Source organism: Cyprinus carpio, chromosome B5, assembly GCF_018340385.1.
Source record: "Cyprinus carpio isolate SPL01 chromosome B5, ASM1834038v1, whole genome shotgun sequence".
NCBI lineage: Eukaryota > Metazoa > Chordata > Actinopteri > Cypriniformes > Cyprinidae > Cyprinus > Cyprinus carpio.
Genome location: NC_056601.1, coordinates 14,320,925 through 14,348,669, shown reverse-complemented (window position 1 = coordinate 14,348,669; position 27,745 = coordinate 14,320,925). Strand labels below are relative to the sequence as shown.

The window sequence follows — 27,745 nt, the reverse complement described above, 5'->3', positions numbered from 1 at the left end:
TTTTCCACAAAAAAAAGGGGAAAGAAACATTAAAGGCAAAAAAAAAAAAAAATACATTTAAGGTTTAGGTTTTTGGTCACACATGACATTTTACCACCTTAACTAATCATTAAAAGGGCAAATTATCTGTTATTTGAAAAGACTTATTGCCCTTCTTGAAACATTCAGAAAATTAAAAACTTGCTCATCATATAAGAGGTGTATTCAGGTTATTGTATACATGAATTGGATTTTAATTCTTTTTCAAATAAATATGCAGGTCAACTATGGACCCTAACACAGTTATAGTTCTCCATGTTGTTGTTGTTTTTTTTGAGTGTACAAACAGTCTTATTAGCTTATCACCCCTTTCACTAGATTGAGGAGGCGGTGCAGCATGCACACATTTCCACTACGAGCTTAGCAGAGCCGCAGAAGATCATCGATCTCCTGGATCGGGATAACGCAGATCAATTGTCACAAGTGTGTCTACTACACAAGCCACCAGAGGATGAGTCCTGCTTGTCTTTTCAAGTTAGTGAAACCCCATTCAGTTGAATCTGATGGAGCGATGTCCATCTTAAACTGTCTATTCTAACTAGTGCCCTGCTGTTAGTCATTACACTAATGCTTCGCCAACCATGTGAGATGACTAGAGCGAGCTTCTGCAAATCTCTTTTTATTGCACTGTACATTAACTAAATCAAGAGTTCCCAACAGGAGGACTATTCAGATGCGTACGATAGAGGAAAAAAAGGGACGTTTGAGGACAACATTTGATGAGAGGACCCAACTTTGTCCAGATTCAAAATGAAGTGACAGGCTCAGCTTTGGCTGATATACGTCAAAAGGATGTGAGCACAATGGAAGGACGATAACTAGACGTAAAATAAAATATAATCATGTAACGCAACCACTGCTGGTTTTTGTGCGCAGGAAGTTTTAAAAGAACCTAGAATAAATGTGGTGAAAAAGTCCCTGTGGTGAAAAAAATGCTAAGCCAGTAACATGGTAACAAATGAGTTAGCGCTAAGAGAACTATTTAAATGCAGCCTGTGGAAAAGCAGCAGTGAAGACAAAAGCAGCTGTACAAAAGAGCTTTCTTCTCACTCCTCTTGTCAGACCGCTTTGGACTAAAGAAATCTCACCCCCCATTGCTCAGGTGTTGACACTCACCCAACGTGTTACATCCTACGTCTTAACCAGCTGAATGTTAAAAAAGCCACGCTAAGACATATAAAGGTGTTTTACACTGTCTATGCTAATAGTGGTACTAAAGGCATAAAGAAAAGCTAATGTCTTTGACGCAAGTGTTCGCACCAGGTGACTATTATTTTAAAACGGCGTTGCCCTTTAGCTGACATTTCCTTAAGAATGAAATACTCATTGTTTCTGCTGAAATGATCTTCCAGCAATTGGAAATGGCAGACTTACTTCATCTCCAGTACTCAGACGATGTGTTAGTTCCTTCAGGCTCTTCATCATCCTCTCATCCCTGAAGTCATAGGGAAATGTCTCCGTCCACTCAGTCAGCAACTGCAGGATCTTGGGAGCAATTTTCCTGACTCTTGCCTACAGATTAAGTTAAAAACAAAACAACACTGTAATTGCAAATTATTGTCATTGGTTCTCAAAATAGAGCAACCATGAAGACTGAAGCCACTCTGTATGGCAATCAGTGTAAAGACACTCTTGTACCTTATCAGCCTGAGGATCAGCGAGTCTCTGCTGGTCCACACATAAATGGCATACTTTGGACATCAGCTCATACGGGTGAATAAAGAGACGGGAACTGAGCAGGAATGTGAAGATGTATGTCCTCTGTGAGTCAATAAAAATCAGATCAATGTTGGTGCAACAATACAAACCATTAATATCCGTTTTACATTATTCTAAACAAAACTAACATTGGACAAAGCTACATAAAATGTATTTATATTTCTGGAAAATAAATCTGGTTAGCTAGACTACACCTCAAAAGGACAACTCTAACTTTAAATAAAGTTCTTTGAAATGATACAAAGGATTTATGTCTCTTTAGATGAATTTAGTGAATCCTTTCTGATTAAATGTAATTTCTTTTAAAACCAAATTTTTGAGCAGAAGTGCATATTGCTAAATTATAAGTTGAGAGCAATTGCAAGTCATGTTTGTGGTCTCGGTGTTTAAAAAATAACTAAATGTGAGATATAAAACTGAGCAATGCATATTTTTTTTAGTACTCAAAATCCAACACTGTGAATTAGCTTAATAGGTATTTTTACACTCTGTTTACTCACATCAGGAAAGTAAGCCACCGTAGGGACCAAGTGCTCAATTAGAGCCTCCAAGGACCCTGACACCAGGTTGTTTTCATGGTAATACAGGCCTTCATAGTCCTCTTCCTTGGCCTTATAGAGATTCTTGTTGTAGCCATTGGATCCATACATCACTGGAAAGGGTGGCGTTTGAGGCATTTTGTCCTGTTGAAGGATATAAAGAAATATCAGTCTGAGGAGCCTAACCTAAGCACAAACACAATCAAAAACAGACGTTGATGCATGAACTAATTCGTTGATGCTGAGCCTCCATCCTCAACTGAAAATTTTGTTTACCTTTGTGTAAAACACAAGGTCCCCAGTATCATTATAGGAAGCTGAGTGGAAAATTACTCTTCCTCAGATGGACGACTCGTGGGGATGAATATGTCGCGATTAATCTCAATGTGCAAACACCTTCCCTGATTGATCCTGTGAGAACTTGAGTTTAATCTCCATTCGCTTCGTATTTTAGACTCACACTAGCTGGCTCTAATCCACCATAATAGCAGCTGAACATACCGCCTGCGGGTTTCACTCACAAACACCAACAAATTCATCTTCACGGTGCTTTTACCTCACGTGGACCTACAACACAGAAGCTCTTTCAACTACGGGTTGATACAAAAAACACGATGACCTATAAGATCTAGTGCTTCTGAAAAGAAGGATTCTTAATTTCCCCCTCAAAAACAAAACGTGGCCCATTACAGATGAGAGTCCTATGAGTCAGCATTAGCTAGAGGTGATAAGCAGCCAAAAGCAGTTCTTCACCCACACAAACAGCTCTGGCTCACATTGCCTGCCTCCCTCCCTCCTACTTCTGTATCTTCCAGGCTCTAGTGGAACGGCAGAAAGTGGGTTTTGCACATGTCAATGCATCACATAATCACACGGGTGGCTCCAGCATGCCAGCACGAGCTTCTGTGCCATTTCAGAGCTCAGCCCGTGACTTTAAGTGAGATTCCTGGACAGAGCGCATATGGGCCCCTCAATAGAGGCATTCACAGCTACGGCACAGGGTGTCACCCCGAACAATGTGAAGCCCCAATAGCCGCCTGCCTATTGAGGCCCGCAGGCGTTTGGGTGCCAGATTCGGACGGGAGCGTACAAGGGGGGGGGGGGTGTCGTACGATGAGGTATATTCTCAGTCCACGACCCCCCACAGAGACCTCTTCATAAAACCATAGACATTAGCATCAAAATGGAGACCCAAGAGGTCAAAGCAGCAAACGCCCCCCTCTGCATCTGCTTTACCATGTGTTATACCATCTGAGCACGTCAATGAGATAAAAAGCAAGGAAGGCCAAATGATGACTTTGCACTCATCACCAGAAATTGACAATTTGTCAAGTCCTTTACGAATGATACCTCTGGGAACCGTGCATGGTTTTATTCTCTGACTCATATTCCATAACAGAATTTGCCAGAACTTTCATAAAAATATACCCCTTTTTGTTTTTGACAAAGCAGCATTGAATTAACTCTCATTATATGGCCCAAAAGCAGGACACCCCGCGCATCTGCCCATGCAACCCTATTAGTGAAGCCCCCAGGCCACAATGCAAATCTGCTAAAAGCTAAAACTGAAAAAGTCAAAGCCCTTTTAAACTCTCTAGGCACACCAGCTGCTGCTCGACTGAATTCTGTGAACGAATAAAACAAAGCTGAAGCTAATTAGTAGCAGGGATTCTGAATGTGTTTATTTTTTGGTTGCAGGTGTCAAGTATGGCCAGCCACATGTCCTCTCCTCTGTCCTGCTTAAACAAACACGAAGCATAGCCTTCACCACAGGAGCTGTGTAGTATATAAGCAAACAAAAAAGCCTTTGCTTTCACACAATTACTGAAATGTTTTTGTCAGAGCTTTTATTTGGCATCTTTGCATGGCTGCATTTAGATAGTTAAGACTCTAGATCAAAATGCTCTGATCTTTGGGGTTCCCACACCTTTTGACTAATACTTTTCCATGGTTTTACACTCATTTATCCCTACTGGAGAAGGATTTTTAAAATTCCTTGTGTATTGAAATTTCACTCACAAGTGGATAAAATAGAAAATTAATGATTCTACAAATACTACATACATAGAAAAGGAAATGTCTTGTAAATGTCAACATTCCAAGTAAACTGAAAAATCCATTGAAATATAATTTTTATATATAATTTAAATTGAGTTCGAAGTTATATTTCAATTTATAGAATATTTATTAAATAAATTTCTATTTAATAATATCCATGATACTTCCATGTCTTCTTGAGATCAGTTTTCATGGAAATCACAATTTTAACATTCCTTGATATTTACAGGTTTTCCATGGCTGTGGGAACCCTGTCTAATGCAAATGGTTAAAACAACAAACCCAAATGTTCTGGAGTGTTTTGAAACTGCATCCTCAACAAAAGGGTGTGTTGAGCTCATTGGCATAATATTAGGAGCTGTTAAGTTGTTGTGGCAGTCTTGTCTTTAAAGGTTGCTTCATAGTGAATAAAAAAAACAGGCAAAGATCAAGACTTTAACAAATAGGAAGGACTGGTCACTGCTGTGATGACAGAAAGAATTGATTCACACCCACATTTCTACAAACAAATGCCTGGTGCATGGACCATAACACAGTTCTACGTAAATTAACAAATTACTATAATGTTACGAATATGATGAAATGAGGAAATAAACATGTCTGTTCATAGCGCTGTAATAGACACCAGTATGACACAACATTGTCGGCTTTCAATAAATTCAACAAAAGGATCAAATTGAGTCTTGGTCTTTTGGTTTCTGTCAAAGTGGGTTACATGTTAGCCTTGGGAAACGAGCAGGTGTGTGTGTGTGTGTGTGTGTGTGTAAGACAGTGGGGGAAGGGAGCTATAGCGTCACTGAAACTACTCAAGTGTGTCTTGAGTAAATAAAGGGCTTGGCTGGCGGGACAGATTGGCAGGGCATAGTGTCCTTCCCACAGCACTTTGAGCTACCTACATGACTGGTATCACAGAGGCAAAGTCCAGCCAAATCACAGCAAACTGATGTACAATCAAAATGTCTCAGACACTATTCTTTCCACAATCTTTACCAAACACAAACCCTCATTCTGATTTTTTAAAAAAAAAGTACAATATAAGACTGCTGACAAACAACACCGATTAATCAAGTAGATAAGACAATCTGTTTAAGCCCTAAAATAGCTCACTTATTTGATAGGGGAGAAGAACACATTGGTAATGATCATCTGAAATCAACAAGGGAATATCAGCAACAACCCTCCAGTTTCCACACCCACCCACCACAAGACCACTACTGCACTAATATATATGAAATGAAAAATGATTTCCCCAGTGAATACTCTCATCAAACACTCAAAACTCCATAAACCTGGCATCTTCATTCTGCACTGCAAACCATCAGCTCAGGTGGTTATTTCCATGGTAGCATATATCAAATTACATGACAGCTTTGTTGTGTTACACATTTGTTGTGCATTGCATATCACTTGTAAGAACTCACTATCAAGACCCCCAGCATACCAACACCACAGTCTCCATTAATGTTAATATACTTAAGTCAGTAAGACAGTAGGCGAATATCGTCAGCACATAACATTTGTTTGCATGTTTATATGCAAGTAAACTGTCTCTGCCTCGCTTCCACGTACTTTATTGACTGACGTACACGGAGCAGGTCGTAATGTGAAATAAAATCAAAATGCATGCAAACCAAGCCGCGTATTGAATGCAGTACTCGAGCGCGTTAAACATTGTTCGAGTTTCTCACCTCCAAAGGGACCGAGACTCCGGTGTAGATCAGCCCTGCAGAAGTTTGGCGATGAATGGCTGCGCAAGATGACCCTCCGGACATATAACAACAAGCTTCAAAAAATTATTCTCAAAATATATGAATCTAAAAAAAGGTCACGCTGCGTATTCCTAGGTCATACGGATACCGACTGTGACACTCAAGCGCATGATCCTTATAAATATATCCAGGCAATACGTGCGACGTGCTTCTCTCTCACGAGCTCAAGCAAGTGTGTTCTGCTGATCCACTGAGTGAGCGCGCGAATAGTAAATGATAGTAGGCTGCGCCGTGGATTCCGAGACAGCCAATCAGCGGACAGCACCAGACACCCGCGTGCATGTCAGCGCGCGCCCATCAGTCTGAAAACGAAAACATAATATGGGAATTTCACTAAAAAAGACGACTGAAAGAAGAACTAAATTTCTGCCTCAGTGAAAATCCCCTGAAAATAATCTTCATGGTTACTTACAAGTCCGCCATTATTTCCTGAAGCATAGCGGTCTCATTTAAATCCTGCAGGACTAATGAATTTATCAAAAATGCATTTATTAAATTGTTCAAAATATACATAATATTACAAATGTTATCATCATGGGCAGTGTAAATGGATATATTTGTGGGATCTCCTTCATGTCTTAAGCTGATGATACATGGGGCAACATTTTAAGCAATGTTTTATGGGCACTTGCTCACTGAGAATGGGTAACAAATTTCTATCTGGATACTTTAGATCAGTTGTGGGCCCTGTGTCTCGCCTGGTTGCCCCTTGATGGCAACATTAACCAAAATTGCCCAGCAACATTGCTCAAAAAGTTGCCCCGTGTATCATTAGCCTTACATTTTAAAGACAGCGACGGATAACACTGTAGCACAAACTGCTAATATATTTATGATATTTTGGTAGGCCTATATGTAATGTTTAACTGCATTATCTTTAGCTTAATTTTAAATAGGTTAAATTAAATCTGTGAAACACACTATATACCCCTGTCTCATTTTCACTGATACTGCAGGAACCCCACACTAGATACTGCAGTGAATACCTGAAAGAGTTCACAGAGAGGTTTTCCCTCTCTCATTGCAGGTCAAGAGGCCGAAAGTTTGTCGCCTCTCTCACCTATATGAGGTGTGCTAAATGAGCTTCAGCAGCATGTTCTAACAACAACGGTCTGTCTTTTAAATTGACAGAACAAACTGATTCACCTGATAAACTTGAAGATAAGAACATTGTATATATATATATATATATATATATATATATATATATATATATATATATATATATATATATATATATATATATATATATATATATAAATAAAATTAACTAAATCACAAATGTACTCCATGTGATAACTCAAAAATCAGTAATTCATGTCTATGCATATTTGTTAAGAAGCAGTGAAAAAGCAGGATAATGTGTGTGCTGGGGTCCTGATCATCATCTCTGGGGTTATATGCATTAATGGCTGGCTTACTGTACATTTAAACTATAAAATATCTTAAGAAGAACATAAACAAGAACAATAAAAAAATAGTGTGTGTGTGTGTGTTAAAGTATCAAATGTCTTAAGCAGACCAGCACCATAAAATCATAAAAAATAACAATAATAATAATTAAAAAGCAAACAGAGTAGCACAAATTTGTAAAGCTTTAAAATAAAAGACATGTATGAATCATCTTAAAATCTGCATCCCAAAAGACTCTTTAAACGTTGTGTGATTATTAGGATGCTTTTAGATGCCTTTGACAACAATATGGGGAGCATTATGTTTGAAAATAACCATTCACAGATCTCACATCTTGGCTAACACCTCCACAATGGGCCCACAGTTATGTAACCTCTGTGTATTCAGAGTCATTGTTCATCATGAAGAGTGTGTGGAGGAGTTCATAAAGATGAAGAACTAACAGTTAAGCTCTCTGCAAAAGTTAATACTACTAACAGTACCAAACAGCAACAAAAAAGTTAAAGAGAAACAGCTACCAGTCAATTCAAGTCCAGTTGTTCTCCCCATTAAATACGCATTTGAGGTAAGTCAGCACAGACTGTCTGACCTAGCTTTCCCTTTGCTCCAGAGGTATTCACACCTGTTTTGTTGTCCTTGATGGGGCATTATGAATGCGAAAAGTGAGAAACAGCATGAATTATTTAAACGTTGGAAACTGTTAATAAGAATGCATGATGAGCATAGTGCCTGCTGTTCCATTTTATTTTATTTTTTACTTCAAAGATTAGTCCCTAAAACAGAAGATGTATATAACAAAAGTTAAATTGAAATTGATTATCCAAATGAAACTTTTTATTTTTAAAAAAGAGTCATTCAAAACACAAAAGTCTATGTGTGTATGTTTTTTTTTTCACACAAGAACAATAAACATGGAAATTCTCAAATCGGGGTGCTAGCTCAAGAAATTCTGGCACATCCATCCTGTGGGAACAATTTTACTAGCAGTTGACAAAGATGATCAGGCACTGTGTTAAGAACAGCAGTATATTAGCTGTAGTTAACCTAAGTACTAATGTACTGCAGAAACATTAGTATACCATTCTATATGGTTACATGTGTGTTAAATCTCCATTACTTGAGGGCAAGGATGTCACAATCAGCTTTGTCCTTTGATCTTTGGTGTCTCTCTGTTATCATATAGTTAAATATAACCACTTCATTTCAAGAGTGAAATCATTCAAATAGATTTACAACACTCCATAATATTCACCAATTGCAAGAAATAATATTATGCCAAATTGGGTGTGATTTTGGGAGTAAATATAGAGAAACAGAGACATTCAGTAACTCAGCAAACCAACCTGACACTTTTCAGACATAACCATATCTAACTCAAGACTGACTTCAAAAAATCAAATCAAGAGCCAGATAGTGTTTACCTCTGCACTGACTCCAGACCAGCTTTCCCCAACCCAATTTCTAACTTCACAATTGTTGGAAAAAACAAGTTGGCCTCAAATCAGGTATAATGAGTGGCAACCAATTCCAGACAAAGGGCAAAAGTAGGTTAGTACAGTCTACTGCTTCTTCTACTCAATCATCATTCATTCATAGCTCCTCATTATTTACTTGTGTTACGTCAGATGATCACATGCATGGAAAAGTCCAAGCATGGAAACCAATGTGACTCAATGCTCAGAATTAGCTTCCAAATTAGGAACAAGATATGTGTGCTACTTCCTGACATTTAATGTTACCAAAAAAACTTTTTGTAAAAATGTGACTGAATAGTTAAATGAAATCCTGCTCTAGTTCTCATAAGCCTAACTCTATAACCTTTTTTTGTACATTGGTTTCAATCATATTCATCATCCTATTTTTGAATCTAAATTTAAATTAAATTAATGGTCAGCACTAAACTGGCCATCTTTTATTTATTACTATATGTCTACCACTATATACATCATAAATATGTAATATCCCACTCTGGGAACTTTTTAGTGAAAAGAACTTACCTTTTCCTTGAAATCCAAGTACTTAAACCCAACACTTTTCTGACCATTTACAAAACATGCTGAGACTTACAGGATCAATTTTACTCATAGTCTATATAGACTTCTTCAGAAACATACCAGGGAAACCCCAACCGGCAAGTAAAGAATGGGTGAAGTACTTTCCCAGTCGATTTCAAGTTTTACATTACGCTTTGCAAACAGATACAGACCACACAAGAGGACCCCTAAATACACAAGTCTGTTATAGTTAAATGCAACCTGATGATATGAAAATATGACTGGATTTAATTTGCCAGTAATGTGGTCCATTTATACCCGTTTCCAGAGTAATGTCTGGAGCACAAATTTTTTCACAGTTGGCCTAGTTCACTGTTTGCGTGAGCCTGAGGAGAATGCCTTATGTCTCTGCCTGACAAAACCGCTCACATCCCAGAAACCAAAAAATAGGGCATCTCTAACTGCGGGATGTGATTTTTGAGAAACCTTGATGTGAAGTTCAGTAAATCCTCCCCCTATATAAAAAAAAAAAAAGCTCAACAACAACAGTGAGAAAAATTCTGTCACAGAGATTTGCGTTTCTTCTGAGGTGACCTCAGCACTCAAGACTTTTCATTAGGATCACTGCGAAAGATAATAACCCATTGAACTCAGTCCTGAAGGTCACAAAGATCTCGCCTCTCCCCTCCCACTCTACAACAACAGATGCCACATGATACAACATGTCCCAGATGGAGCAGATAAGATCAAAGGACAGGTGTAACAGCGAACAGAGGCTTGGCTCGTATTCTGGGAGAAGCAACACCAAATTACTGAAGGGCAAACACTTTTATCATCGTTGTTGAAATTGTTGTCTCAAAGTGTTTCAACAAATAAAAATTATATATTTTTAATTCTAAAAATGATATATTATTGGATATATATTCATACAAATAAGCACAAACACAGCACTCTCCACCCAGGTGCGTAGGAGACTGGCTTCCAGCGAATTGAACAGGAAAGCTGAAAATATGTTCTCTCGGCTCCCACATACCGAAGGCCAAAGAACATGAACTCCTACCCATGTTTCTCGGGGGCAAACAAAATCACATGATGTAGGCTCAGACTTTACTGTAGGTTGTATATAAACAATTATGCGAACCCATCCGGATTACAATGTACACACTATATTGTTTAAGCAGAATGAATGTTCACACTACTGGGATGCATGCCATGAATTATGCAACATATTTCTTGCAACATATTTCTTGCAACAAATTTCTTGACACGTAACGGCATTAACTGCTCTCAGCCATCACAACACTGACCACCTTTAGACCAATAAGCCCTGAACTGCATACTATGTATAATATAGAAGCGTTTCTTTGTATGTCCTGTTCCCATCTGGATGCTACAGTAAGTAGGATGGGCTGCTGGTTTGTTAAGTCAGTCAGGGGGCAAAGGACTGTCTTGTGTCCATCTGTGACTTTGCTGTCTGAAGGAGCACTGACATTTTAATTATCTTTGACTGAGTTAAGAGATGTAAGGCCTCAGCCTGGGAAAAAACTGCCTAGAATAGACGATTGGTTATAAAACTGTCTAAAGGAGAGGCATATGACATGAATCATGAATATGTAGGTGTAAGCATGATGTCCAATAAAAAGTCCATCAAAAAAACTAAACTAAAATTAAATTAAAAATAAAATATGAATGAATAAAATAAAATAATACAATTAAATAAAATATAAATAAATAAAATAAATGAATGAATAAGGAAACAAGTAATAAAATAAAATAAAATAAATATAAAAAATGACTAAATGACTAAATTGATTCAAATCTCCAAAATCGTCTACAAAAAGTCACATTATGAACAAGAGCTGTGAGAAGCATGTTATGTGCTTTGGGAGGGGTCCCAAAGCATATGAAACAGCAGCTGGAAGACATTGCATGTGCGCATGTGGAGAGGCATTAATATATGGGGGGAAGGTTAGGAAATGGAGGAAACTAGAAGACAACACCCAGACAAACTCCCTGTGACCCACATACCCTCCACCTTCTGGCTAGAGACGGCTTGAGGGCTGACATTCCATCCCAACCCCCCTCTGTCAAAACAAACAAGAAGACCACCTGAGGAAAAGGAATTGTTTTGTCACATTTTCAAGGGTCTAGTCTTAACCAGTCAGGGGTCCACATCCCTTGCGTGCCTTCATTTTACACTTCAGATTTTGGGTACCAAAGACATACATGAGAAATCAAATCTTGATATTCTATTAATAATTACGTTTCTGTGTGTATCACACTATAATGAAACATGCTGGAAGAAGTTTGTTTTTTGCCCTGCTTTTGTGTAGCATTCATCAACAAAGGCTACGAAGACCTTCATAGAAAATAAATATTACGTAATGGGACAAAAGACACAAACATTGTAGTGAGTTGGATTATGTCAATCACCACGTTTACATGCACGTGGATATTCAGAATTTGGCAAGCATCATGTAAACACATTAACCAACGATAACTAAGATTAAGACAATATTCTGGTTTCTAGAAATATAGACATAGCTGACCTATATTGTACCATTCAAAAGTCTGGGGTCAGTACAAGACATTTTATTTGAAAGAAATTACTTTTATTCAGCTAGGAAACATTACATTGATTAAAAGTGTCAGTAAATACATTATTAGTTTTCCATTTAATGTGAAGAATCCCAAATAAATATTAATCACCTATTTTCAGCATTGATAATAATATGAAATGTATTCAAATCAGCATATTAGAATGATTTATGACATTTAAAAATCATGCTGATTCCAAAATTTTGAAAGGTAGATACAGGAATGGGTGAAAACTTTTACTGTTGTAAAACTTTAAGGAAGTATATTCAAAACATTAAAGGAAACATTATTTTATATATAATATTTTGTTAATGCTCTTGTGTGCTCCTTATACATATAAACGAGTGCTGTCAAATGATTAATCGCAATTAATCGCATCCAAAATAAAAGTTTTTGTTTACATACTATATGTGTGTGTACTGTTTATATTTATTTTGTATATATAAACACACACACATGCATGTATATATTTAAGAAAAATATGTTACATTTATATATTAAATATATTTATATATAATATAAATAAAAATAAAATAAATAAAAAAATTTAAAAATTTACAAAATATATGCTGTATGTTTTATTAATAACATTAGTGCTGTCAAATGATTAATCGCGATTAATCGGATCCAAAATAAAAGTTTTTGTTTACATACTATATGTATGTGTACTGTGTATATTTATTATGTATATATAAATACATACACATACAGTAAATATTTTGAAAATATTTACATGTATATACATTTATATATTTATATTCTTATATTTTATATTATATATAAATATATTTAATATATAAACATAACATATTTTTCTTAAATGTATACATGCATGTGTTTGTAATTATATATACATAATAAATATACACAGCATACACGCATATATTATGTAAACAAAAACTTTTATTTTGGATGTGATTAATCGTGATTAATCATTTGACAGCACTAATTTATATATGCATAATATACACAGCACATGCACATATATTATGTAAAAAGAAACTTTTATTTTGGACGCGATTAATCGCAATTAATCGTTTGACAGCACTAATATAAACTCTTAAACAGAACATGGCCTGTAAAAAAGACAGAATTTTCATTTTTGGTTGAATTATCCCTTTAATCAGAAAACAATGTACATGCAACCATGGTCACATTATAATGAGGTATTTATCAGAAAATACATTCCACAGAACATCACCATGAGATTCCACCCACAGATTTCAGAGAATGCTGCTAAGTGGCTAAATGTTGTTGTCAGTAGACGGTCATGATGTTCCCAGTAAAGGCTTGGGTTAGGCCGCCGCTTTCCACCATCTATGCTGAACAGCTGAACAGGCCCACTTGTGTGTTTGCACTCTTTCATTAATTCCACCAATGCGGATGACACTTGTTCAGTCAACTGGCTGCATAGCTGCTGTTTCTATTTTTCAAAGTCGTCTACTGGATAATCTCACATCGCTTGGGAATGGTCAGATAGGATGTCTGTACCACCGAATGAAATAACGAGACAAAACAGTCCACCACATACACACATAAAAGATAATCTGTTCAGATTACATAAAGAACTGTCTCTTTTATTGGCTGTCCAAGTCAACAGACAAGAACCACTGCCCTCACTTTCAGCCTGAGACTCCACTGGAGGCAGGGGGAAAGTGAAGATGCCATAATTCAGAATGTTTATGTAATAGCATTTAGTCATACACTTAGCTTCCATAAAAGTTTCTCTAGGTTGTGTTTGACTGTCTGCTCTGACCCCGCTCACAGCCTTCGCTATCATGCCACTGGTGCCTGAAACAATGCAAGCGCAGATGGCAGGAATGCCATGCCAAATGCCACACAAAGCAGTCCCAGATGGAGCCGGCCTCGGATTTATCTGCCTGATAAAAGGGAATGGAGAGATTGCACATTTTGGTGATTCAAAAAAACAGCCACATTTCTGTGTAGAAACATATGACCTTTCCATCATGTCTCACTTCTTACTTCCAGACTAATTCTCCTTTTGATCTGCTAATGTTCAGACCTGAAAATTGGGACGGATTACACAAGATCTCCTAAAAAGGAGGGACTGGATGGACAATGCACCTATTATACACTTTGGTACTGTTTTGGGTTCTCAAACAGGAGCACGAGGCCCTTTTTTCCTTCCTGTTTAGTTTTTACAGCCACCGTAAATATATGTTTTGAATATAGCTTTTCTTAAAATAACCACTGAGACAAAGTGATCCATAAACACAGCTTGCCATCCAACATTTGTGTAGAATGGAAGCTTAGATTTTTGTGGAATTCATCTTTCTCCACATGATATGAAATACATTTTTCTAACAAGAAGTGGGTAACAGAAAAAAAAGCTTATTATTAGTTCTCCTAAAGGTACATTGCTCATAAAATTTATTTCTCTGACATTTGTACAATAAGTATTAAGTAACGTTACAGTGTGAAATCACAGCTTTTTCATTGAAAATGCTAAAGTTAATATATAATATTGAATCAAGTAATAAAAACTCTTCCTGAAATTCAACTCTTAGGAAACTACTGAGCACATTTCAGCTGTGACGTGACCCTATGAGCCAAACACTTGTATGAATCCACGCCCCTATGAATCCATGTGGATGTTACCGTTTGAAAAGGATTGTTATAGCATGATAAATTCTTATCAGTATAACAAATCCTTTCAGAACAGAAATATCTTTATTAGCAATTGAGGGTCCTTGTATTTTTCTGTAAAAAGAGTGAAGATCTGGTGATTCTAGTCACATTCAAACCTGCCTGTGTGTGCTCATGCTGTTTTCCCAGGGAGGTGAGGAGTGAAAAGGAAGCTGCGCAGCCCATCCCAACCAGAGAGAGCTATCAAAACACACACACACCCTCCCGTTCTTAATCACTCCACTTAGTAAAACGCTTTATGCATGTCTCCTTAAATGCAATATTTTGTAACATGGTAAGGGTTGTGTTACATTATTTGCCAATTAAAATTACTAATATTTAAAAAAAAAAAAAATCTTCTGCTCCACACCACTACCCATAATCCACATCAGTTATGTAAAAGGAAGAGCAGGTACCAGTGAGAATGATAACCCAACTTACATTAAAATGCTATTTACAGAGACAGACTTTACAGGTTCAGATTATGCTGAAGACTGATACTGCAGCTAAAAGGATATTGATATTTACTATATACTATAAAAATGCCTAGAAGCAACAATAATAGAGCATGTTTAAAATGGTTGTCTGTTTAAAAGAAATTCAAAGCCTTTACCATCATGTCGTGTGGAAGTCACATTAAATATTTATTTGCAATAGGTGAACACCGTATGACACTGACAAGAATTGCTCATTATTAATGAATGTGGCACTGGATCTATTCTGATGATGTTTTGATGAAACTGTACGCTCAGTCATTGTGACCATTTTGAAATGCAGCCTGTTTCATCACGATAAACTGCCATGATGTAATACACTCATAAACTACATAATGTAGAATCAGAATTAAAGCTTTACATCTGTTCAACAGGGGGTCTGCAGCAGTATTGCAGGGAGTACGCCAGTTACTGTTTGAACTCATGATTAAAAGATGCATCAGAACAAAATTACTATTTACTTCATCCAAAGCTAAATTTAAAAATGTACAGACACAATGTCTAAAAAACAAAAGTAAACCTGGACAATAAATACAGACAACAAAACTGGGTTCCATGCTGAAAGCACAGTGTTGACCGAGAGCTTTCAAAGCCCATCTCTGCCTGGGATACAAACCCCTGCCTTTGTGCTGTCAGTCAAAACTCAAGACACCTACCAGTGCACCTGCTCATGTTCACTTTCTTCTCAGCATGCATGTCTGTACAACTTCACTCTAACCAAGAGAGGCAGCTTGCTGATATGTCTAGCTGTAATATAAGTTGTAAGAAGAAAGGAGAGCATGTTTTTCACAGCTGTGAAAGTCATTACATGATGCACTGACATATCAGTCAGCACTGTATAAGGCTCATCTGCTCTTCCTGGGTAAATATTATACTTTCTTACCATTAGAGTGTATATTGGCCATGCAGATGCTGAGTAAAATACAAATGGACCGAAAATCGCATGCAGCTGTTTGATTAATGCCGATTTCTTTCATAAATGGCACTGTTCATTGTTTCTATGTAGAGAACAAAATAAAATATTTAGAAAAGACTTCAGAGATCACATCCATGATGTAAATATTAAATAACTTTATGCTGACCAGTGTGCCTAACCAGTAAGTGATTTTTTTTTCTTTTACTTCACATGAATATGGATTTACAAAGCTAGAAAATTACAGGACACATTTCAAGTAATTACATTCATTCTCTGTAATGCTACTTCAATTTAATTAATTCCGTTATAAGCATTTATGTATGGTATTATTTTGAAATACAATGGAAACCTCATGCTAATAATACTTTTTAACAGTTCTTAGGGGAGGATTGTAAAAAGGCCCTAAACTTCCTAGTTTTTTCATCCTAAGGTCATGGAAGTGACTCAGGGTTGTACATGATCAGTCACGATGGTGCTTTTGCAACACTATGACTGCTCCTCAGTAAAAAAAAAAAAAAAAAAACTATATTATGAAGTATTAATATATTATGACGTTAAAGCTTTATTCAGACATAACTCTGCAAGAACTTAAGCACTGGAATAGTTATCATGCCTTAGTGATGACGCAGAATCATCAGCTGGGACATCATGACCTTCTGTGGAGCTTTTTTATTCCAAGATGGGGTCAGAACTTTTTCAATGCCAGGCAACTGAATGCTTAATATTTGTATGATGATTCCACTGACCTCTCCATTTGTCTATTTGGCTATGTTTTGGAACTAGCTGTGCTTTTATTAACCGTTTCCAGTGGTGACCACAATCTGTGTTCAGCCGTTTCCTGTTGGGTAACGTTTCCCCAACGTTTTATATGCTCATCCACAATACAACATGTAACATATGAACTGATAAAAATATCTGAGATCAGTCTTTAAAAACTTTAAAAAGTATTTAAGAAAATCTTAAGAGGTGAAGGTTAAAATGACACATTGACAAGGCATACATGAATACTCTTACATAATAACAGTATTTTGCTTGTAATTATTTAAAATATACTCTTTGGCTGTATATTAGTACTGATTCTCCATGACCAATTTTTTGATTCCTTAATCCGACCCCAAAATTAACAATCACCTTACCAACTATTAATAAGCACACACACATCTAAATGAAACAAAAACAAAGTGAATCAACCTCTCTGACTATTACTAAATGAGTCAGATGTAATATTCAGTAGTTAATGACCACTCAAAACAACAACGTCGGACTATAAGACTGACCCTCTACTTTCACTACCAGAGAACATGCTTTAGCTTCATGCTGTGGTACCATTTGAGACTGTGTTTAAAGGGGTCATGAACTGCCTTTGTTTTTTATTATATACTATTCTCTAAGGTCCACTTATAATGTAATCAGGATTTCAAAAATATCATCACTAAGAAGTAATAGGCTATTTTCTTTCCTGTTTTGACCCTGCTCATCTGTATGAATAGACATGGCGGATTGTAGACTCGGAAGTAAACGCCCACTGCTATGATTGGCTAACAGTTGTGTATGTTTGACAACCTACGTCCTTTACAGATGTACCCTGCAGTAATTTGGGTTAAAAATGAATAAATACTCACGCTTGTGTGTTGTGACATCACTGTCGGATACAGTAGTCCAATATAGCATCGACTTTCTTTTAAATTTTTCTGAAAATCCCACGTCGAATTGTTTCTTGTTTGTAAACGAATAAGTTCTTATTGATGCAGTCTGGAACTTCATTAAAAATAAAGTACCACCCTTTCCTAAAGTTGGGATCAGAAGAAAGGCAATGCAAAGTTATTCCACAACTTGGCACTGCACAGTGTCTTGTTGTCTTCGGAGCAATCTTTATCATTTGGTTTCTGCATAGACATGCATTCACCTCTCTTGTTATTCACACTACATATGCGAATCAGTGGGCAGGGCTAAACAGGCAGCAATATAGAAGCATGTTTTGATCTTCTTCTGCGGAGGCAGGGTTTAGCCACATTTTTACATCATAAAGAGGCACATTCCACAACCTGTCATTTTGGCAGACTGGCATCAGTATAAGACTAACAAGAATGTTTTGAGTTCTGAATTCTGAATTTTGCTTTCTCAGTTCATGACCCTTTAATAACATGATATATGTATAATCACTCTACCTAAATTTGATCTAATATACAGTACCTAAATAGCATTTTAGAGCTCTGAGTTTGTTTTTAGAGTTATCAAAGAGAGTAACAAAGAAAATCTACTTCTTAACTGTGTGACAGCTTTAAAACCCATAACTGTGGCATTCTGCTGAATTTTCTCAAAATGTGTCAGCACACCAAACCCTTACACAAAACCTGTAGAAACACACAAGAAAGTCTGACAATAGCTGCTTGACTCAAAGTCTCAAGCACGTCAATCAGACTCATCAGGGAGGAGGAGAAAGAAGATGGGATGTAACCAGCAAGATTATGTGGCATGGGACCCGTGAGAATTATTTCTACATATTAGAAAACCAATAAATCTCTCACAAATTTAGCAGTTTGTGGGTGAATGAGTTTCTCTGCCAGCGGCTACCTATTGGATTCAAAGGGCTGATTTGCTATGATATAACTGGATATGAGCTCATTATGATTCAGAAGAGAAGCGTGTATACGCTAGGCTTGAAGACCAAGTCCTTGCTCACACACACATTTGACAGTAACCGTTTTTGAGTCTCCCCCTTCTCTCATCTGTTGCTATTCAGACAGCAGTAAAAGCTGTGCCAGTGTCCCATGTGAGACCTCGAGAAACACTCTCTGAAGTCAAGGAGAAAAAAAAACACAATTAAATCCACTGGGGATATTCAGGATTTTATCCCAACAAAAAGACTGAATGTTTGAAGAATTACAGACTAGGGATATGCCGGTATAAAATTTTCCTGTTGCGATTAATTGCTAATGCTTTTATCACAGTATACGGTATTATCACGGTATTGAAATTAAATTTTAAAAAAGTGGTCATAATACAGTATAACAGGTTAAATCACTTTTTTCTTATAACAAAAATAACTGAACATATAAAACTACTTTCTAAAAATAAATTTGTTTTAGAAAGTAGCAGCTGCTTTATTTGTGGGGTTTCCAGGGTAAGGTTTTCTGCAGTTTAATGCCATCTGCTGTCAGAGAGTGAATGTGCTTTCATTCAGCGTGTCTATCATGTGTTCCTCCATGCGCTTCTCATGCGTGCTTGTTTTACATCAGTGCACTCATCTTTCAAGCAGCATACAGCAGTGTTGTGCATTTTGACCAGCTGATGGGAAATGTATTCTTAAAATGCATTCCAAATTCTGAATAATTTGTAATATATAATTATTCACGGTATACAGTGCCCACGATAACAATATCGTGCATATCCATATATATCGCATTACAGAATACCGGCACACGTCTATTTCAGACACAGCAGTGCTCATACAAATGCTAGAGGTTCATTTGTCCCTGTCTGTGCAGTGTTTGAGTAATTATACTTTCCATGTAAGCTTTCAGAATGTTTCCTCTTACCTGGTTGTAAATCAACGAAATTCAACCCTATCTGTCATATTCTCCTAAGACCCAACAATTTCCTTTAGTTTTCTGCAGAGAACATTTGGTTTTTAAACATTTGTGTAATTGGTTTGGCCATGACAATTTCTAACTTTCTTCCTGAACACACCTGACTTAGAATAATAGAACGATAGATAGAAAGGCAGAACAATAAATAGAATGAAAGATAGAATGCTAGAACAATAGATAGAATGATAGACAGATAGAAAAATAAATAGAATGACAGATAGAATGATAGAACGAAAGATAGAATGAAAGACCAATAAATAGAATGACAGAACGAAAGATAGAATGACAGAACAATAAATAGAACAATAGATAGAACAATAGATAGAATGATAGAACGATAGAACGATAGATAGATAGATAGATAGATAGATAGATAGATAGATAGATAGATAGATAGATAGATAGATAGATAGATAGATAGATAGATATATTTATTATTTTCTAATATCTACAGAATCTATTTTAATACATTTTTACAGTTTTAAGAAAGCAAAAAGTTTTCTGAGACATGCTTTGGCACCCTGCTGTGAATCACTTCTAAAACATCCCTAAAAATCTGTTCTATATAAGTACTTCATGTTGAAATACCCATGGATGCTGTCCTAGATTTCATTTACAGTAATAATGTAATTTGTCCATCACTTGACAGTGAGAGTCACTTCATGGCGGGTGCAGAGTGAAAGGCACACTCCCACGAGTCAAAGTCACTCAACTCCCCCCCAGCTACACAGTCATCCTCCTCTCATCATTTCTGTCTTCTCTCTGTCCTATTCTGCCTCTCAGCGCCATTAGTCACAGTGTTGAGAGCGCAGTCGGCCCCTGCACCTGTCCTCTACCGTTCTCACTCACACACCCGAGGGAACTATTATTGCCCTGGGAAGAGTCGTCTTCTTGACTGCTCTCTCTTTATCCCTCTATCACACACTGACACACTCATGCATGTAGAAAAGCTCTACTACATGCCGCTAAGATTTTAGCAATCATTTTTAGCAATCCTTTTTTTCAGACATTCACATATGGACAGAATAACTGTCTTTGGACTCTGATTTGTAGCATGTATAAAATGACAACCTCATGAGACACAGGTGCACCATTACCTACATCAATTTATGTGGTCACAGTCAGTTTAATGCAATTGAAACTGACACCTTTTATGACTACTCATAATCCTGTGTGGCACACATGTGCCTTTCATTCAAATTGGGATTTTTTCCCCCCATTTTATTAGAGAAATATAAAGAACATATGTCTTTGGGTCTCATCTCGCATGGTCAAAATTAAATTGTACTGGTTAAGCCCCATAAAAAGTGTTTTCGGATCTATTGCTCAATAGTAGATGATGATGATTAAGAGACAGTATCTTCTCACTTTCTTCTTTTATGTATCAGAGAGCATGTGTTTCAACTGGCATGGTTTACATTTTCTGCAAACAGTCAATAGATGAAGCAAACAATTACCTATTTATGAGAGCAAACATTTTTTGAAGTTTAAAAGAATGATTGAACTGTAATTCCTCCAGATCTGGTTGAGTAAAACAGATCAAAGCTGATCAAAACTGTTTTTAAATGGAATCTACACATGCATAAACATTTAAGATTAGCTTCTTATTACCTTGTTATGTTTATCATTTAAAGTTTCCCCATGCAACACTACGTCTAATATTTTAGTAGAAATTTTATTGGGTGGATGGACGTTTCATCACACGATCTCAGCATGACTCTCAAAATACACACAAGATAAAAGATTGCATGTCTGAAGCCACAGTCTCCAGACGGAAGAACAAACATCTGCACCCCAGCTGGACACTATTCACACATTTGGTCTCAATTCATAATCATAAGGAACTCAAAAAACGGATGCAACATGAATACAAATGATGCAGTATGTAGCAAAGAAATTACATTATTATAGACAATATATTTTAATACTTTTACTAAACCTATTACATTGCTGTGTGATTTTCTTTTGGTGGCATAATCATGTAAACACAAATGTGTATATTTGTGCATATATATTGTATACATATGATATATAACATAGTTGAGGCAAACTCTTTATAATAAAGAGCTAATTTGTTTGGTTTCACCACACAGGACCTAAAAACCCTTTAAACAAAAAAAAAAATAATAGATGCAAAGTGCACATTTCCATACAGGTCAGCTTTTCAGAATCACAGAAGAAAGAAGTTATTATCTGCTGCTGCAGACTTACAGTTTGTCTTTGAAAGGTTTGTAAACATGAAGCAATCAAAGGCAATGCACGCATGCAAATTTGAAGCCTATTATCCTGTTGAACAATTTAACAAATGACTTAACATATCTAATCTCACCTAGAAGAAAAAATCTTAGCTTGCCACAGGCTATAATAAGGCATGAATAAAACATCATCTTTCTCTTTTTACTGAAAAGAAAAGGGCAACGAATCTAAAAAAAGACATTTCGAATAATTCCTTCAGGCTAAATATACCATTTTTTGTCTAGTCTAAAGCTCACACTGCTTAAGTAAAGCCATAGCTCAGTTTATCTTAGATGCACAATGTTGCCAATTATAAGGTAAATTATTCATGAATAAACCTTCTAGACTTGCATTTTCACTTGTTAAAAGGGATTTCCTAGGATACAAGAAGTTCATCTAGAAGTTCATTCAGATTCGGAATCACGGAAAATTATTTTCTCCCCACAACGCAGGAAATTTATGCAGTAAATGCCATATCCTGAGGTGTCCAAACAGCTTGTTTCATTTGGTTGACTTTACTATGTACAACACATTTCTCTTAGAATTGGGAGAAAGAGGAATTGAAAAGAGAACGTGGGGATTGCACAAGGGTGAGGTTACTATTTCTCTCTGTGAAACAATGCAATCGGACACATGACAGCTATTAGATGAAAGCAGGTTTTACATGCCTGAAAAACTACAGTGAGTGGGAGTGAGGGACTTTCCTGAGTTTCTAGAACTGATATGCCATAAGTGAATCTGATGGACATGTGAAAGTCATCAGGTGAATTCCACATAAATTAACATTTAAAACGAAACTTTCTTTTTAGAATTCAGTTGGCTGTCTAAACAAAAGTACACAGATTTAAATCCATCAAGTGTGACATCAATAAAAAATGCAGGTAATAAAAATGACTGCTTAGTCGAACAGCAGTTGCTGTCTATATAAAGGAATCTACTAAACACACTTAGCCATATGTGCTTGATCTGGGGCAGCGGAGCTATTATTCTATTGAGGGAAGTAATGGTTGTCTGGGGACAGTGTATAAATGGGATGCAGAAGGCAAGGGTACACATCCCCCATGATCTTCAGTGAAGCAGCTGAAAACTGGAAACCCTTTATTGTCTAAATCATTTTAAACACTGCTCAGAGAAGATACATTACTGCTAAAAAAGCTCTAGTATCAATTGTTTGCCACATTTTGATGTTTTGTTAATGCAAAAAAAATAAAATAATAATCACTTAAAAGTGTGGTTTAAGTGTCCAAATACTGGTGAAATTTGAATACTGGTGAAATATTGTTCCTTCACTTTGACCAGTATAACATTGCTCTTGATCATTGTTGCATTGAAATTGGCATTCTGGGCCTCAGGTTCACTGATAGAAGATAGCACTTTACATTTAGTTAATCCTCTTAAACTGTTCAATGGTATCTTGGCCAGTGTTATTTCTTAGCCAGGTCCATAAGTCTCTAAGTCAAAGTTATTTCCTTCTAGACTGCTGAATGGAAGTGGGAAGAGCTTGGAGGCATGCAAATAACAATATTACAAAGAGCGATTTGAGCAGCCATGAAAGACTGAAAGATAACGTGTGTCAGACACAATCACACTGCACAGACTGAATGTTTAATGGTTACATTCTTAAAGACATTCCTTATTCGAAGGCCATTTCACACATGGTCAAGAGTGATGCTGGACGTCAGGGCTGCTAAAGCTGTGGTGGGATAAAAATGTAGAAATTTCAAGACTTCATCTAAAGTGGTGCTTGTGTCATAGGTTCGAATCCTAGGTAACACACAGTAGGTATGTTTCCATGCACTCATTTTTGGCAATCGGAATGAATGCAATCCAATTTCAGATTCTGAAAGCTGTTTATATGAAACAAACTTTACAATACGATTCACATTTTCTTTTACATATGCATTACATATTACATTACACAAAACATTGCTGCGTTCAGAACCAGATAAATAACACTGCAATGTCACTGGAGCTACCACAAGCATAATTGTCATTTTTGACTTTATGACACATCTAAAAAGTAAGCTAAATATATGTCAGAAGATCTTTTCTTTCTTAAGTCAGTCTACTCGATTTACCAGTTCAAAATACAAGAAATAAAAAAACAGGCATGATCATATGACTTAAACGTATGTATACATAGGCACAAGTTTTTTTTTTTTTTTTATCCGATTGAGAAGATAGTCAATTCAATCATTCACAGGCTTTAATTTTTTCTTTTTGATTGGATTATTTCAGGTCTATAGCATCCATTCGAAGTTTCTTTTCAGACAGAGCTCAACTGAAGTGGATTTTTAGTCCAGCTGAGGCATCAAATTTTTTACAAATGGAATATTTGGTTGCATTTAAACATGGCTAGAGAGACAAATTGTACATCTTGGATGAAAACATCAGTCAAATGTATAAATGTGTTTTGTCTTTAAAATATCTTCAGAATCACAGAGCAACTAGAACAAGTTTAGCATTGGATTGTGTCAATGGATTTACGTGTACAAAACATTCCTGAACACTTTATTCATCCATTCATTGGTCCCTTGCCCTTTATACTGTTTTTATAACACTTACGCACTTTGAACAAAGATGTAAATTCTTGAAGATGCACTGCGTCAGTGTTATAGGTCATTAAAAACAGAAGGTTATTTGTTATTACAGTTCAAACAGGAGAAATTCATCTTAGGAGGAGCTGGGGGCTGTGGTAGCCCATCCATAACACGGGCATAACGCTGCCAGTACAAAAGTGCTGAGTCAGTTAGTCATCAAAGCAGCCTTTCCTTGGAAGACAAACATCCTCAGAGGAAGGTCACTTGGCCCCATGTTTACGAGCAGAACAGCTTGCGTGTAGGCACTTCCCCCCCCCACACAAAACCAACACTTTGTTTCACAATGTCAACACAGTGTGAATTTAAAACCTTCCTATTTTGTTTTTCCCTTTGACACAGGGTTGGTTTCTTTTTATGCATCTTTGTGCTGATGTGATCTGGTGCAGTGTGTGTTTGTGCCAACACTGTAACTAATATAAAAGCTTTGCTGTCAGAGACAGACACGTAAATCATTTTTATAAGAGGATAAGAGTTTATTGTATAAAGGCTGTGGTCTTTTAAAGTGAACACTGCATTGTGTCTGTAAAAACATTGCTGATGATAAAGGGCACATGTTATCTGCTGATGAATTTAAGAAATATAGGAAAACACAGAAAATGGTAGGCCTACTTTAAGTTTAGGCATTGGAATTGAAAAAACGATTAAACAACATATGACACTTCCCTCCTAAAAAGCCAAACACCTCATGAGCATGAGAAAGACTTTCTTTGCTCACAGTGTATTACAGTGTGCTGAAGCACCAGATGGTACATTTGACATTCAAGTACCTCATTCTGCCAGCATTAAATCTGAAGCAGGCACATACAAGTGGGTAGGTCATTCATACGAATATACCCTTAACCATTGTTCTTCAACTTCCGTGAAGCTTACCACAGGAATGTTCACATGTTTTCTCTCAGAGAACTAAAGAATTCTGTCCGAAAGAAGAGAGAGTTGCTCTAGACGAGTCAAAAGCAGTATTCTGAGATCAACATGCAACTATTTTTTAATAATATATGGTGCTGTCAAATGATTAATCACGATTAATCGCATCCAAAATAAATGTTTTTGTTTACATAATATATGTATGTGTTGTGTATTTTTATTATTTATATACAAATACACTTGCATGCATGTATATATTTCAGAAAAATGTTGTTTATATATTAAATATATTTATATGCAGAACACACACATATATTATGCAAACAAAAACTTTTTTTGCATGCGATTCATCACGAATATTCATTTGACAGCACTAATAATATATTTGTCATACAATGTATGTATTTGTCATACAAGAGTTCAAAAAGTTTGTCAGTAATAAAAAAATTACAGAAATTAATACTTTTATTCAAGGACACATTTCATCAATCAAAAGTGATAGTTCATAAAAGTTTATAACTTGTTGTTATAAAAGATCTCGAATTTGTTCTTTGAGCTTATTATCCTGAAGAAATAAAAACAGGGTTTCCATAAAAACATTAAGAAGCACAACTGTTTTTAACATTGATAATCATTAGAAATGTAATTGAGCACGAAGTCAGCATATTCAAATGTTTTTTTCTGAAAGATCATGTGACTCTGAAGACTGTAGCAATGGCTGCTGAAAATACAACTTCAAAATTCAACCATTACAAACAAAACATATATTAAAAGAGAAAATAATAATAATAATTAACAATTTTACTGTTTCTACTGTATTTTGATCCAACAAGAGATTAAATGTGCTTATTTATAAAGAAGTAACCACACAGAACACACTGTCATTTATCATCAAGGACACTGGTATGTCATGTAATTTGACTAGCTTCTACCAAGTGATCATTTTTAACAAAACAACAATAAAAGATATGGGAACAATATTCTCTCATAAAGTTATCCTAATTATATACTATACATAATTAATGCATCAGAACAGACTTCTGATTTTAGGCCATGATACAGCAGTTGAGAACCACTGTATAGGGCAAATAAGGAGCTTAATAACAAGTCCTGACTCGTTACATAATGCATCATCGTTAAAATTGAGCAACCGGCATTGCATCAGTTGGCAGTGAACCAGAGCCTGGCAGGCTCCATGATAATCCTGGATTTCTCTGCACAAGCACTGACATATATGTGAACTTACTACGGCCAACAAACCTCTTTGACAGAAAGGCTACTTCATTAAATAAAGTATTCTCAAAATGTGTCATTATATATTTGGCCATTTATGGAATTGCTGATACAAGTTGCTTTGTATTAGTATGGGGGGGAAAGGCCTCTGTGTGATGTTGACTTTTTTGAACATGAAATTTGCATGTCAGAGCTGCAGACAAAAACACTGAAATTATGACATCCTAAATCAAAGTTCTGAGATACATGTCAAAATTAAGACATAAAAATCATATTTGGTCTTTTTTACGTTCAAATTCAGAATTTTTAATCTCATATTTATGAATTAGTATCTCAATTTGATTTTTGATGTCATAATTATGACTTTTTGACAATTACAAAAAATTTAAAGAGAGACAGTAGCAGAAGTGCGCTTGATTTTTATGTCTGAAAATAGATAGGAAATCCTCACCAACATGGGGCACATTCACACAAACATGATTAACTGTTCAACATGAGTAACACATCACTAGTTAAACTAAAATATACCTTGAAAACACAGAGGTCTTATCAATGATGCAGTGTCGTCTGAAAATGATTTCTCCTCTTTTGAAGACTCAAATTTGAAGACACTATTTCAAAGGGTGCAAGTGGGCATAAAAGCTTTTGCTGTTGCCATAGCAATGCTGTCAGCTGCATGACATCAAATAAACGCTTTTGACGTTAGCTACTGCTGACCTAGAAAAACCTATGGAATATGAAGACCCACGGGGCATCAAAACCAATAACTCATGAAAAAAGAAATCACACACCCAAGGACCCAAGGATTAAAACAAATATGGATATTCTTATAAAAACGTGTGCCATCTTGAGATTTGTCAAAGTATATTAAACAGTAACTTAATAATGTTCATAATGTGTTTTTAAAAGATGGATAGTATCCTCTTATAATGAAATCAAAAGATACTTCTTGTAGAGCTTGAAAAGCCCTCTCTAACTTCCCTGTCATACAGTCTGCTGCTGAGTTCACTCAGCTCATTATGTTGGTGGTCACTGCTG

The 27,745-nt window shown here is 36.3% G+C and overlaps 1 protein-coding gene across 2 annotated transcripts in view; it reads right to left on the bottom strand.

Annotated features, from left to right (window-relative positions):
• Positions 1–27,745, bottom strand: part of rasgef1ba (RasGEF domain family, member 1Ba) — a 63,690-nt gene that overhangs the window by 13,395 nt on the left and 22,550 nt on the right. The window contains exons 1-4 of one of the 2 annotated variants that reach the window (XM_019104619.2): positions 6,044–6,323; positions 2,259–2,441; positions 1,678–1,800; positions 1,414–1,551 (exon numbers count right to left, since the gene is read on the bottom strand). In XM_019104619.2, the coding sequence (XP_018960164.1) occupies positions 1,414–1,551; positions 1,678–1,800; positions 2,259–2,441; positions 6,044–6,127 (528 nt within the window). In that variant the 5' untranslated portion in view covers positions 6,128–6,323. Of the gene's footprint in view, positions 1–1,413; positions 1,552–1,677; positions 1,801–2,258; positions 2,442–6,043; positions 6,324–27,745 lie in introns of those variants that run through there. The other variant, XM_042724537.1, reaches the window with a different exon arrangement.